Raw genomic sequence first — 13,946 nt, 5'->3', positions numbered from 1 at the left:
CTAATCAACAAATTGTCTAATAATCACATCATTGGTATAAATAAAAATGATTTGGTATAAAAAAGGTAATTTTAGGGAAGGAAATTTTATTAAAGAATCAGTTGAGACGCTATCCACTTATCTAAAATTCACAAAATTCAATTTTTACCTCTCCACCTTAATCAAATTTCTCCTCTTTCAAACACCCTATAAATCATATTAAAATTTTATTCAAATATCAACCTATATAATAATTCCTTTTCAACATTTTCACAGATAATCAACTATAACATTTAAATATTTTCTCAACAAACTATCGATCTCCAAAATTTTTAATAATCACATCTTTCATAGTCAAATGTCATTCGCAACTTTCAAGTTAAATTTATAAATTAACATCTGAACTAACTTTACTTTCTACAAGAACCAATAAAATTTTAACATTAAGTTCAATTCTTTTAACACGCATTTCAACAAGCATCTCATAGGTACTAATATTTAATTTTATATCTAAGCTATCCTCTTCCAATTTCACCATAATAAATTCTTTAACATCAACCAATCCAAACAAAATTAATTTAACTTCAAAATTATGACCCATATGTGTGTGTATCATTACCAAGCTTTAAGATAAATTCCCAACTCAAATTTGAATCTTCTCCTTGCATTAGTACAGGCAGCAGCAGAACAGGCACAAAAATTCTATAATTTTAGTCATCAACTCACACTCTTTCACATAGGCTCATCAAGAAGTAATGGTCAATAATTCTCGCCTTAATCACCAATAATAGCAGAGGAGGAAGAGAACAAGAGGCTACCAGCTGAACAAAGAGAGAAGATGAGATTTACAGATGAATAAGGAAGAGGAAATCATAAATTCTTGTCACTCCTAACATGAACAGAGATTTAGAACAAGAAAAGTGAGAGAAATGTGAAGTGCTTCACTTTAGATCCACGGCAGAAGCAAGGAGAAAGGAGATGGTTTAGATTGCTGCACAAGGGAGAGGGAAAACTGAACACATCTCTCAAGAGAGGAAGGAAACTGAATCAACAGCACTGGACCAAGCTCGCAATAGCACCACCAGTAGCTCCTGCAACTCGGTTTCACACCCCCATTAGCAACCCTGAATGCAAACAATGAAGACAGAACAACAACCAAAGAAGACAAATAGAGTCAGGGAGACACGATGGAGGACTTGAGCTTTGCACAGCTACAACGAGGCTCCACTTCCGCCGGCGGCCACCAGAAACAGGAGGGAAGAGACGAAGTGCAAAGGAAAGATGGAGAAATGGCTGAATCAGATCTTCTCTCTTCTCACAGATCCAGAAAATCGAGCAAGAGGGGAAATATGTTCAGATTCGAAGGAGGGCAATTTGGTAATTTCATAAAGTAAAAGAGAGAAAAAAAAATAGATATCCCTTTGGCCTCCATTAGATTCAAACTTGGGACTTGTTAAAATAGTACTTATATAGCTACCACTATATCAGCTTTTTCTTGTCACACTTGTTCCAAGAATCAATAGAATTACCATTAAAACACAATATTACAATTTTAAATGTTTGCTTAAAATTGCTGGGCTCTTACAAATAAAATAAAAAAATTTAAATTCAATCTTTCTTTTGCATCAAACACTCTGCAAGTATTCTAAAGATAAAACTTTAATATTTCTCAAACATCACGTTCAAATATGCTTCAGCTACTCAAAATATACTTTAAAATTTTGTCACATTCAAACACTTACAAATTACCACCTACCATCCATCTTGATCCTTACAAAATTACTTTCAAAAGGTTTCAAACTACATCCTTCTAATAGTTATACAATATTCACACATTCACCTAATTATTTGTGTATAATAATACAAAAACAAGTGACCCAAACACTAAAATTAATTATGATTAATTTAGTAAGGTTTTGCCACTCATTTGAACAAAATTTTTCACTCAAACATTTTAACAAACACCTTATGTATGAGACAAAATAAGTCAATATAATAAACTTCTTACTTTCTCAATTCTTTATTCAATTGACATAAACAGAACAACAAATCTTCACATGGTTTACTAATTCTTAAATTTATTCTTCAAATTAAATCCTTTAATTTATAAACATAATTTATATTTGAAAGAGAAGGGAAAAAATCAGATTATATTATTCAGCCTTTTATCAATACACAACCAAAGAATGCAAGAATAATACCTAAATAGTAGAAGCTCTTCCCCCCTCAACGATTTAGCCAATCAAAACTCTACTCCTCTATTTTTCCCCTCCTGTCGCAGTACAAAATGACACAAACAGGGGATGAGGAGAGAGATCTAGTGATGCTGAAACGAGGAAGAACTCACAGACAGAAATAATCCCGGTCGCCAGTGCCGGACAAGAACACTGAAGGGAGAGGAATGATGGAGAAACAAGGATGAAAATGAAGCTTTTGGATATCAATCTACTTGTCTCTCTCTCACGTTGCTAAAGAAAAAACGAAGATGGGGATGATATAATATCATATGATGCCATGTGTGCGTGCTGTTATACTGTTATATATATATATATATATATATAGATGGCATTTCAGTAATTACGTAACATCAAAAAGTAAAATTTCTTTAGTTCAACGAGTATTTGAACCCAAAACCTTGTGATAGGCTGCACACAAGATTCCGACAACAAATCCCTCTTATTTCATTTACTCCCAAAACTTTAAGTAAAATACAATTAAAATTTTTTAATTATACTAAAATTCCTAGGTTATTACAATTTAAGTTAAATTATCAAGAAAAATTAATTATTTTATTTTAAATTTTTTAAATTTACATCAGCTTCTCTTTTGATGCTTAAATAAAATTTATTACATTGTTTGAAATTCTTGAATTTTTTTTTGGTTCATTACATTGGGGGTGGCAGTTTTATCAAATCTATGAGGATCATGCTACGCACGAAGAAGGGAGACTCATTGTAATGTAGTATTTCATAAACTCTGCACTGAAAGCAGAGGAAGTGAATTTAATTTCAGAGAATGTCAATTTGGTAATATATATTTTTTTAACGTACTTCAGTTTTTTTTTTTTTAAAGTGAAGTAATTGCGAGATTTTGAGTTCATAGTTTCATTAAATGGATAAAACCATTTCTTAATACAATATGCAATTAAAAAACTAAAATTTAAGATCCATTCATGCTCAAATTTAAAATACTATAAGTTGGACACTTAGCAGAAAAACTAACTATTGTTTAGTGAGATAGGAGGCAATGTTCTTCAACTGTTAATTGAAAATCAAGCATCTGGGGCAATTGCAAGCACCCATCTAGATTTAGAAACTCAAGAGAGTTCCTTTTTCTTGGCCAACAAAATTGAAGAGTGGTTTGGTCAAATAATTCATTTGAAATACTGATCATCAGACTTGTGCAGTTTCTCAAATTTAGATGCTTGAGCCTTGAAAGCTGTACAATAATCAAGCTGTGATGGTGAAGTTCATCCTTCAAAATTTAACCCCTCAAGATTTCTAAGCAACTCAAAATGAGGCAATTTCTCCATATATTTATGGCGTGTTTGGTTTAAACCCTTGGTTGGTCCAAGAAACTGGTATTTGTTACTCATTAAGGTTAGGTTGAGATATAATGCTGGAGCATTGAAATGCAATTCAATTTTTTTTTACCAACAGTTAATTTATTTCAATTTTTTAATTTAAAAATAATACTCTCTCCATCCCAAATCATAAAACACTTTTAGACAAAATTTTACATACCAATAAATCTTATTAAATACACTTAACAACCTTATCTTTCTAAAACAAAAATATAAACTTCTCAAAATACACATCAATTAATACATTGAAAAGAAAAAGGATGGAAAATAATTATAGAGAGAGAAGGGTAATATTAAAATTGATGCATTTAATGAAATCTTAATTTACTCAAAGTGTTTATATTTTGAGATGAAGAAACTCTTTCAAAAATACCCTGTAATTTGGGATGGAGGGAGTACTTAATTATATATTCACTCTCTTTTATTTTTAAAATTTAATTTAAATTTTAATATTTTTCTTAAGAGAGATCAAATTAAACACAAGGAAAAATTATATATAAGTCCCGTGAAGAAAACTTATTAACAAATAAATCCCACAAAATTTATAAACCATAATTAGGACTCTTGGTACTTGAGTATAATTTAAAATTGGGATGAAAAGACAACAATGTTTCTATTAAATATATATACATTATATTAGCCAAATAATTATAATTATTTTATCAGTAATTTACAATTAAAATTTTAACTTTTTACAACTGTAACTTTATATATTCAATAATTAAATTAATCATTTTAATTATTGAATATGTGAATTTACAGTTGTAGAAAGTTAATGTTATAGTTGTAAATTATTGATAAAATTATTGTAAACAATTAATATTAAACGTTGTTAGTAACATATGCTAGTTTAACTATTTGATATGGAAAGTTACAATTGTAAATTATGATGAATTAACTATAAATTAATTATTTGATTGATGTAATATATATTTAATAAGCGTATTATTATCTTTGTAGCTTAATTTCAAATTTCACTTAAGTCTCAAGGGACTTGATTATGATTTTTGAATTTCTTGAGATTAATTAGTAAATAAATCTGCTCCATGAGACCTACATATAATTTTCCCTAAACACAATATATATATATATAATGAAAATCGTATCCTTTTTTATTCTTGTACATCTAAATCTATTTTTGAATTACATCATCTAAATAAATTTTAATTTGTTAATCTAGGCTTTTAAGAAAAAAAATATCAATAAACTGTAACATGGACTACATGCCAAATATCAATAAATCTATTTTAATTTGCCTGTCAGCTCTGAATCAATTGTCTTTGCTAAATATATGTGGCTGACTATCACATTGTAAAATAATGTGTCGAAGTCTGAGACACCACAAATAATGTATGTGATTGGATATAATTATAAAATAGAAATGCTCCATAACAAAGGCAAATGTTATGCATTAATGCGATTTACGAAATTCCAACCCAACCTTTCGTCAAACCTCTTATCGCATATTGGATCGAGCACATTCCTTACTTTTGTCACCAAGGATTGATCTCATTTTTGAATAGAACTCATCCACTAACATTCGTCTTCTCAATTCCAAAAACGCGAATTGTGAACTCGTGGAAGCTTGCTCCTAAAGTAAATCATATAATATATGAGTTAAGTAATTAATAAGTAATTAATTTATCTTCAAAAATAATTAATCATAAATTTAACTACTTACAATCCCTTCAGTAATTGCTGCAGCCTTCCATTTTTTATAATGAGTTCGGTCCGATGTTGATGCTCCCTCCATTTCTGCTTTTCTTCGCTGGGGCCGTCACAGTGAGACATTGAAATTACTTCAATTCCAACACATTAATTAGTCTAAGAAAAGACAACTTGCTTTTGCTCCATTGAAAAAACCAGCCCGATTTAGAACTTTAAGACGGCTTTTGATTTTCGCCCTTTTCTTGACCGACAACAATACTTCGCTCGACTGGGGGCCATCACAGTGAGACATTGAAATCACTCACATTCCAACACTTACAGGGCCATTTAGATTTCAATTAAATATAATTAATTATTGATTAATATGATTAATTTTAATTATAATTAATTGTATTATAACACAATCTATTTGAATACTAAAATTAATTTTAACTATACAAATTACTATTAAAACATTACTTTTTAAAATTAAGTCATTGATAAAACTGTATTTAATATTATTAAATGTGTTAAACTTTATTTAAAAAATAAAATATATTATTTAATAATAAAATTGAATCTATAAGTATTCTTTCAGAATTTATTTTAAAATATGATTCTGACTCAAATAATCAATTATTAAGATTCTGCTGTTTAGGTAATTATTATGAAAATTAATTATTTGACCAAAGTAATCGATTTGTTGGCCTTCCCAAACAGGCTGTTAATTAGTCTAAGACAACTTACTTTTGCTCTATCAAACCAGGCAGCCCGACATAGTACTTCAGGGGAGCTTTTGATCTCTGCTTCCACCAACAACGTTACTTCGTGCGGCTGGGGGCCATCACAGTGAGACATTGAAATCACTTCAATTCCAACACATTAATTAGTCTAAGAAAAGACAACTCACTGTTGTTACTTACTTCGGGAAACGTCAAACATTGGGCAAATTTGGAGCAACCTGCCAGATTTAGAAATTCAAGAGAGCTTTTGACAAATAATTCATTTGGAATACTTATTAGATTTGTGCAGTCTCTCAAATTCAAAAACTTAAGCCTTGTCAGATACGCAATAGAAGGATGAAGCTGCACTAATGAAGTGCATCCTTCCAAGTCTAACCTCTCAAGACTTGGAAGCAATCTAAAATTATGTGTCTCCTTCAGATCTTTAGAGCCACAGAGGTTCAAGCTTCTTAACAGCGGAATATCTTTCTGGATAGCAAATCAAACAATCATCAAATTCTGATTCACTCAATAAATTATAAGAAATTAAGCAAAACTTTGTTGATAATAATCAATTTAGTCTTGATCGATTTAAGGTAAAGAAAATTAATACCTCTTGGTCTCTCCATAGTTGTGTCATGTTGCTATTTGGCATGATCAATTCTCCAAGATATGTTGGAATAAAATTTGACGGCAAATAATTAAACGGATATTTATTCCAAGAAAGATATCTTAAGTTGTTAGAAAGAACACTCAGACTTCCTGAAAATTTCACACCGCATAATATAAGGATTCTAAGTCCCTTCATTTTTGACAACCTTCGATGTTTAATGTTCTCCATTGTGGATGTTCTTCATTATTTGAGGCCACTATGACTTCAACACGATTAGTTCCCTGAATATAAACATATTACATGAGCAAATTGAAAAGTCAAAATTATTAATAACTATCTATATATAAACACAATGAATAAGCTAATATTCTAATTCCTAAATATATACGTTTCATCTATATAATCTTAGAAAAATAATTACCATCAAATCAATATAAAGGCCTTGTTAACTTTATCAATTGGGCCATTTGTTAATACAGTTATTAAGGTGAACAGAGTTATCTTAATTATATCCATGCTGTCCAATATGCCATTACTTTATGTCATATAGCAAGCATCCAGATGGGTTTTAACCATCCCTATCAACTAATATTTTAAGGTGTGTTTCATATTCAATTAAAACTTCTTACAATAAGGATACATGAATAAGGATCTTGTTTTGCAATATATTTTATCTAAGTTGGGGGATATTTCATGAACTAAACTAACAACTAAATAACTAAAGGGCTAAACTAATAATTTACTTTTAAGACTATTGAAGTACGAAGAACTCACAGTGTTTGTCTCCATAATATGATGAAAATCTGCATAATTCCATATCCTACTCCGCATTCCACGCTGAGAAGATTCACGTTGAACAATTATTTTTGCCAATTGTTTAGGATAGATTGTACTTTTATTATTTGATTTGATATGATTATCAATGACTTATCCGTAAGACCTTGAGCATGAGTGTCGTCTTAAGAATAACGACCAGGATATTCAGTTCGTAAAATTCCTTTGACGTAATCTGTCTTTTGACCTGCAAAGCAACATGCAATATCCAAGAAAGCTTTTCTCCGTTCCAATGAGAGTCCATCAAAACTTTTTTGAAGCACCGCGATCATTGAAAAGTCAGGATCCGTTTGCAGCCTGGTCAACACACACTTTTCCCCTCTGAAACACTTAGACCAACCAGCGATGAACTCACTGATTTAAATAGCCAACGGAAGGCCATCGGCATATTTAAGTGCATCAAGGGTCAGCTCCTCATAACCTCTCATTGGTTTATTACTTTGAAAACAATTTTGGAGAAAAGTCGAAGAGCTTCATTTTGATTCAATAGTTCCACCTTGTGAATTTCATCTGCTCCAAGATACCTAAGGAGTCCCTCATCTCTGCTTGTTATGATAATTCTACTTCCTCCTCCAAACAAACCTCTAATCCATCCTTCATCTAAAAGTCCCTGATGATCTACATCATCAAAAACAACAAGCATCCTGTAGAGTAGTCTTAGGCTTTCAGAATATTGAGGTTCAAATTCTTCTGGGAAAGCTATCCGAAGAAATGCCTCTTTTAACATGTCTTTGTTACTGGGAATGGAGATGAAATAGGCAGAATCAAAACGGTGGGAGATTTTGTTAAAGACATCCCCGGCAAGAGCTGTCTTCCCTACTCCCCCCATCCCACTAATCCCTACAACTCGCACATCATCCTTTGAACCTAACTTCAGAATCTCAATTAATTTTTCTACACGATCATGTCCTATCCCAACTGTAGCTATTTCTCCTGATATATCTATTTTCTTTGCGTCATATAGACTTGATATCCTGTAGAAGAGAAAAAGAATAAGAGTAATTTAGCAGTTATTGTTTCATATAGGCATGAGTGCGTACAAGATTTCGAATATTGTTTCTCTGTCCACATGCACAAGAAAGGACTGATCAATTTACTCACAACTTCGTTAAATAATGTTACTTACCGAGCACGCTTTTCACGCAAAATGTTGTTAATATGATTCTCAAGAATATTACCAATAACCTGAGGCCGATCGCTCCTGAATAAGATGAAAGGAACAAAAAAATTAGTTCCACTAACGGAGTGAACCGATGTCAATTGGATGAAGACGATTGCTAGCATGAAATCGAGGGCACACTAAATTTATATAAAATTAACTTATTCCTGCAGAAATAATAACTTTACTTACTAGAATAAATGTTTAATTTTGTTAAATTAAAAAATTTCTATGCCAAAGGACGAGTTGATAATTTGGCGCACGAAAGTCAAGGAACAAATGTATTTCCAAGCTAGGAGCTATTAAAAGAAAGAGGACAAAGATCAAATGATAATTAAATCAATCATAGTTTATTCCTTTTCTCTACTTCAATTTATCCTTAAAAAGCCTTTGAAAGGAAGAAAAACTTAAAAAAAAAAAAAAGAATGCAGAACAATATAATTATATAAGAAGGTCTTACTTATCTCGAACCACCAATTCTGTTATTGAACGTAGCACCAACTTTTGTTCCATTTCCAAATAACTATCCCTATGTACTTGAAAGGAGTCCGCTCCCAAAAGATTGGCAGAAAATTTACACATCCCTTTAAGTTTTCCTCCAAGTAGCGTGTTTGGGCCCCACAATTTTTTGAGATGATAAAAACACAAAGCTTGTATTTGTCCATGGGAGCTTGAGCAATAGAATCTCGTGAAGCCATAACTACACCATTTGTATGTAGAGCATTGCGAAGGTCTTCAACAAATGAGCGATTGTCCTCAGTTATGAAATTCAATACAAACACATCACAGCTCCATGGCCATATCTCCTTGGACGACGACCCTACACATCTCTGGACATCCATTGCGAATCTGAAACCATAGTTTCCTAGTAATTAACATTCAACCACACTTGCTTCCCAAACCTTTGTGTTATGCAAGGATTAGTAATGGAAGAAGATGTTTGGGTAGTTTAAACAAGAGGAAAACTCTCGCTCCTTGAAAGAAAACCTAAATGAGATATGGAAATCTTACCCCTATCTAACTTTGCCAAACAGTCTTGCAAATTAATTATAATTTGCCTATTTCCTTTGGTCTATTACCCTTCTTGAAAATGCAAATAAGAGGTTGATTGATTTAAGATTGAACAGACACAGAAGTTGATCAGAACAGAAATATTTCAAACCCAACAAACTATAAAGAACTTAACAGAATGTAACTTACGTCTCTTCGACCAAAAGTTTCTTTGCCTCTGCAACTATTTTGCCAATAACTCGTCTTTGATCTTTCCTCGAGAAAACAAGAGAAAAATAACACAAAATAAAAAAAAAATACCATTACGCAAAAACGTAAGCAACTATAACTAACTCCTGATAAATATATAGAGGTTCAGTATGTCTATTTCAAATCAATGTACTTGCGCTCAAACGGTACTTTCCTATAAGGTAAGCACCCCTGAATCATAACAAGTACAAGCAAGAATATAATGGTACTCTTGCCACCCGATAGGAAAATTGAAAGAGGGTATATTATGATTCGCTTGGGTCAATTTCGTCCAGAAGTATATGAAGAAAAAACTATAGTTCCTTGATTAAAAAAAAAAAAAACTTGGGGATATAAAAACTTATGTTCTATCAAGCATAAGAATGAGTATCATCAATATAAAACATAAAAACTTATGATTACTCATATTATTAATAAGTCATAAATAGTGGGTAACAATTAAAATTCCTTACGTTTTTTGTTTGAGTTATATATCTAGCTGAGAGTTTTTCTTTTACTTTTTTTTTTTACGTTAATGCTGTATCAAAAAGTCCCTTGATGATTTACAATTGCGTTTTAACCTTGATCTTGAGGTTACATGCTTTTCAAAAAGTTCTGAATAGCTAGAAAACGACAAAAATGATAAAAAGAGGAAATGGTCGTATATAAAATTAGAATTTCATTGAAATAGAAGAGATGTGAGTAAACATGCAATTAACAGAAAGTTTTTAATATATTACTTCTTCCCTCTGTGTCTATTACTCCCAGATCCAAACATATATTGTGAAGGATTTAATCAGTTGGTTGAACATGCATTAGAAGATGGTAAAGATGAAGAGATGTGAGCAATCAGATCCATATCCAACAACATATAAACTAACAGAGCATCAATTATTACTTACGAGTTTTGTATGACCAAATTTGGGCGTTGATCTAGTAGTGTCTGAAATGGAGCTAGCCATGTTTTCACTTCAGACGGATCGATGTTGAAGAAAATTGGCAGAAATTTGTGGCCTGGTGCCTTCATGCACTCAAACATTAGTGCTAGTTTGTCCAAGCAACTTGGGGAGAAAGCATATCTACTTGAGAAGACAACTATATAAATCTGCGATTCTTCAATTATTTCAAATGGGTTAGGCAATAAGCTCCTGCCGATTCTGAAACCTTCTTTTTCTAAGCATTCCAAAGAATTTTGTAAAACGGGGGAGTTTCCATATCATTGTAACTTATGGCCACATCATATTTTCATACCCTCTTTGATGATGATGAAGAAGTAGAAGAAGAAACACTGCTCTGGGGATCCATTGGCAAAGGCCACACGGTATTCACTGCGACACTAATAATCGATAAATATCAACAAAAAGTAGGGGCCAGGGAATAGCATGGAAAATTACAAAATTAGACATATCGGATCCAGTATCTGTTGTTCCCCACTTCCCTTCTTTCCTGGGGTACTGTATGGTGTGAACGCATTGACTCTGACTTCAATTTATGAAAATTTTTAAAGGTAATTTGAATTAAAAAAGATTTTAAAAATTTTAATAAATAATAAAATAAATAAATAAATAAATATATATATATATATATATATATATATTATACATTACCTACCCTAATAAAGTTAAAAGTTCTGTGATGCACTATGAATGAATTTTCTGAGAATCTGTAAATTTTATTGAAGTTTTATTCTTTTAAAGAATAGATAGAAGATATTATATTTTATAAAATAATAAAATATAGAAAATATCTTATGAAATTGTATCGATATCAACTTCCGAGAATTTGTTCCCGTGATGATACGCTTGGCCCTTAAATACTTAACAAGTCTTGAGTTATTTTCTTATTATTTCCTTAATGTTAACACCTTTTGTCCTGCTTTATAAGGCATTTTTATAATAAAAATTGCAAATATCAATAAAATCAATTAATGAAGTAAAGTTTAGAATTTTAATTTCTCCGTGAACTTCTAAAAATACTTTTTATTTAACAAGAGAAAGAGACGAAAATATATTTAAGGGGTGAAATAAAGATCAAATCAAAAAGAGTAAAATCATGAGAGATAATTTTAAAATAAATTTTATTGATAAATTATTTTTAAAATATCTTATATTCTAAAATATTAAATTACTTCAAAAACTTATAAAATAGAATAGCGATAGCATAGCTAATTAATAGTTCTTGTTTGTTCATTGGCAAAAATATTGGGTGTGACTTTTTTAAATTATGGTTTCCTTATCGTATGCTGCGAGTAAAATCATGCAGGCTTTCTTTTTTGAGGTTCATTGATTTTTACTTGCTAGTCATTAATTAATCTCATTATCGTTATTTCTTGCCTATGATTTATGGCTACACAAAGGATTGACTTGAAGTTTGATTCTATTTATGAAAAAGACTTAAGCAACTTGAGGTCTGAACTGATCCTAGTATAACTAGTAGGACTAGGAGATTGGTCTTGATTTTATCCAGCATTGCACTTTTTTTTTTTTCTTTTTAGCTATGAGAGGTAGCAATTTATTTAACATAATAAACTCAATTAACATAATAAAGTTACTTATAATCATATAAAATTTATCACAATAATAACAATAATAAATTCACATCAATTTTTAACAACAAAAAGTATTTTAGTTACAACACAAAATTATTCAAATTAAATAACCTTCAATAACATTAAACAACCTTCAATATGTCTAAAGTCCATTACACAAAATTAACAATAAATTTCACCAATAAATTTCACTAATAAAAGGAGAAGATTAGGGTTGGTCAATGCTAGAATACTGTTCAATATTCATGACTTCACAAGTATAAAACACAAAAAAATACTAATTATTATTATAAATTAACTTATTACAATAATAATTACTAAATTAATTATAATTATATTAAATAAATTTATGGGACTAGACCAACTAATACAAATGCTCGGTCTCTTATCCAGTCCAATCCAAAAACAAAAGTTTGGTATTTTTGGTCTTTTTAATCCTAAAAGACCAATTTTCATCTAGACCAGATGTGATCGAGTTTGCTTCGAATTGAATCGAACTGAAAGACTTTTGTACAGCGCTACCATGATTTTATTTCTCGTACGCGTCAACTATGCCATTCCGCTAAGGCAGCCTATTGTTTTAATTTTGATCACTAAAGCAGCCTGTTATTGACACTGAATGCTGACTTCAAGTCTACCATGCAATTGCCTTCTCAATTTCAACGCTGCAACACTCTCTAGTCCCTACCTTAAGGTTTTTTTTTTTAAAAAAAAATACTAGATAACATTACCTAAAAAGCGTACAAATCAGGTCTCAAGAGTTGCACACTTCTTATCATCATTCATCACCTCAATATAATAAAGTCGAGGTTGATCATACATCAACTATTTATGAAAGGTGTGGGGAAAAAGATAAGAGGCGGACATAATACCAACTTTTGGTGGGACAAATGGTCATACCTTGATCAACCACTTATTTATTATGTTGACCAAAACTGTAACACAATTAACAGTCAGATGTGGTCAACCAGCATGTGCTATCTACTGGGCAATAGAATATCATTAATTGGATTAATGTCATACCATCATGGGTGATTAAGAAGATAAAGAGATCAAAACCACCAAGTGGCTTTGAGATTGATCAACTAAGTTGGAGATCTACTACTGATGGTTCTTTCATTGTCAAATCAGCGTATGATTTCTCCAAACTATTGATCATGGGTCTTCAGAACCTTTATGGAAGAAGATATGAAAATGGCTTGTTTATGAAAGAATCAAGTTTTTCTTCTGGCAAGTTACTCATAAAAGATTACTTACAAATTCACTAAGAGCTTTACGCGGTCTAATCACAAACAATGAGTGTCCATTTGAGTGCCATAGAGAGGAATCTATCATACACATCCTTCGAGACTGTGAGATTTCTAAAAGAGTGTGGGAAAAGAATTATTAATCCTCATGATTTTACCGCTTTTTTCTCTGATGATTTGCATGATTGACTCAAATGGAATACTACTCACAACCTAGGAAATAGCAAATTTGGAAGATGGCCTTGGATTAAGGTTTTTTATAATATGTGCTGGCTCTTATGGAAGACTTGATGCAAAAGACTCTTTGAAGGAACCCAATTCAAGTCTAATGAGATTATACATCAGGGTCTCTATTTGCTGAAGGAGGATTCAAGT

The 13,946-nt window shown here is 31.3% G+C and overlaps 2 protein-coding genes across 2 annotated transcripts; both read right to left on the bottom strand.

Moving 5' to 3' along the window:
* Positions 1-4,823: 4,823 nt before the first annotated feature.
* Positions 4,824-11,064, bottom strand: LOC129323116 (disease resistance-like protein DSC1). Its single transcript, XM_054969685.1, has 10 exons — positions 10,679-11,064; positions 9,738-9,803; positions 8,998-9,386; positions 8,505-8,579; positions 7,319-8,352; positions 6,545-6,825; positions 6,133-6,420; positions 5,957-6,043; positions 5,244-5,330; positions 4,824-5,153 (listed from the first exon to the last, which is right to left on the bottom strand). Exons 6-10 carry the CDS (start codon positions 6,770-6,772, stop codon positions 5,019-5,021), a joined length of 825 nt encoding a protein of 274 aa, XP_054825660.1. The 5' UTR covers positions 6,773-6,825; positions 7,319-8,352; positions 8,505-8,579; positions 8,998-9,386; positions 9,738-9,803; positions 10,679-11,064; the 3' UTR covers positions 4,824-5,018.
* LOC129322556 (disease resistance protein Roq1-like) lies at positions 7,504-9,379 on the bottom strand. Its single transcript, XM_054968856.1, has 4 exons — positions 9,075-9,379; positions 8,505-8,579; positions 7,818-8,352; positions 7,504-7,707 (listed from the first exon to the last, which is right to left on the bottom strand). Exons 1-4 carry the CDS (start codon positions 9,377-9,379, stop codon positions 7,504-7,506), a joined length of 1,119 nt encoding a protein of 372 aa, XP_054824831.1.
* Positions 11,065-13,946: the final 2,882 nt, after the last annotated feature.

The sequence above is a fragment of the Prosopis cineraria genome, unplaced genomic scaffold (genome assembly GCF_029017545.1).
Source record: "Prosopis cineraria cultivar Desert tree isolate PC_DT_omini unplaced genomic scaffold, ASM2901754v1 PC10, whole genome shotgun sequence".
In the NCBI taxonomy this organism is placed as follows: Eukaryota; Viridiplantae; Streptophyta; class Magnoliopsida; order Fabales; family Fabaceae; genus Prosopis; species Prosopis cineraria.
This window is presented reverse-complemented; position numbering and strand designations above follow the sequence as displayed.

Coding starts and splice junctions, on each gene's coding strand:
- LOC129322556 (XM_054968856.1), bottom strand. CDS start 9,379: ATGGATGTCCAGAGATGTGTAGGGTCGTCGTCCAAGGAGATATGGCCA. Junction 8,580..9,074: donor TGGGAGCGGACTCCTTTCAA/GTACATAGGGAT, acceptor CATCTTATTCAG/GAGCGATCGGCCTCAGGTTA. Junction 8,353..8,504: donor TTGCGTGAAAAGCGTGCTCG/GTAAGTAACATT, acceptor TCTCTTCTACAG/GATATCAAGTCTATATGACG.
- LOC129323116 (XM_054969685.1), bottom strand. CDS start 6,772: ATGGAGAACATTAAACATCGAAGGTTGTCAAAAATGAAGGGACTTAGA. Junction 6,421..6,544: donor AACTATGGAGAGACCAAGAG/GTATTAATTTTC, acceptor TTTGCTATCCAG/AAAGATATTCCGCTGTTAAG. Junction 5,331..5,956: donor CCTGGTTTGATAGAGCAAAA/GTAAGTTGTCTT, acceptor TGACGGCCCCAG/CGAAGAAAAGCAGAAATGGA.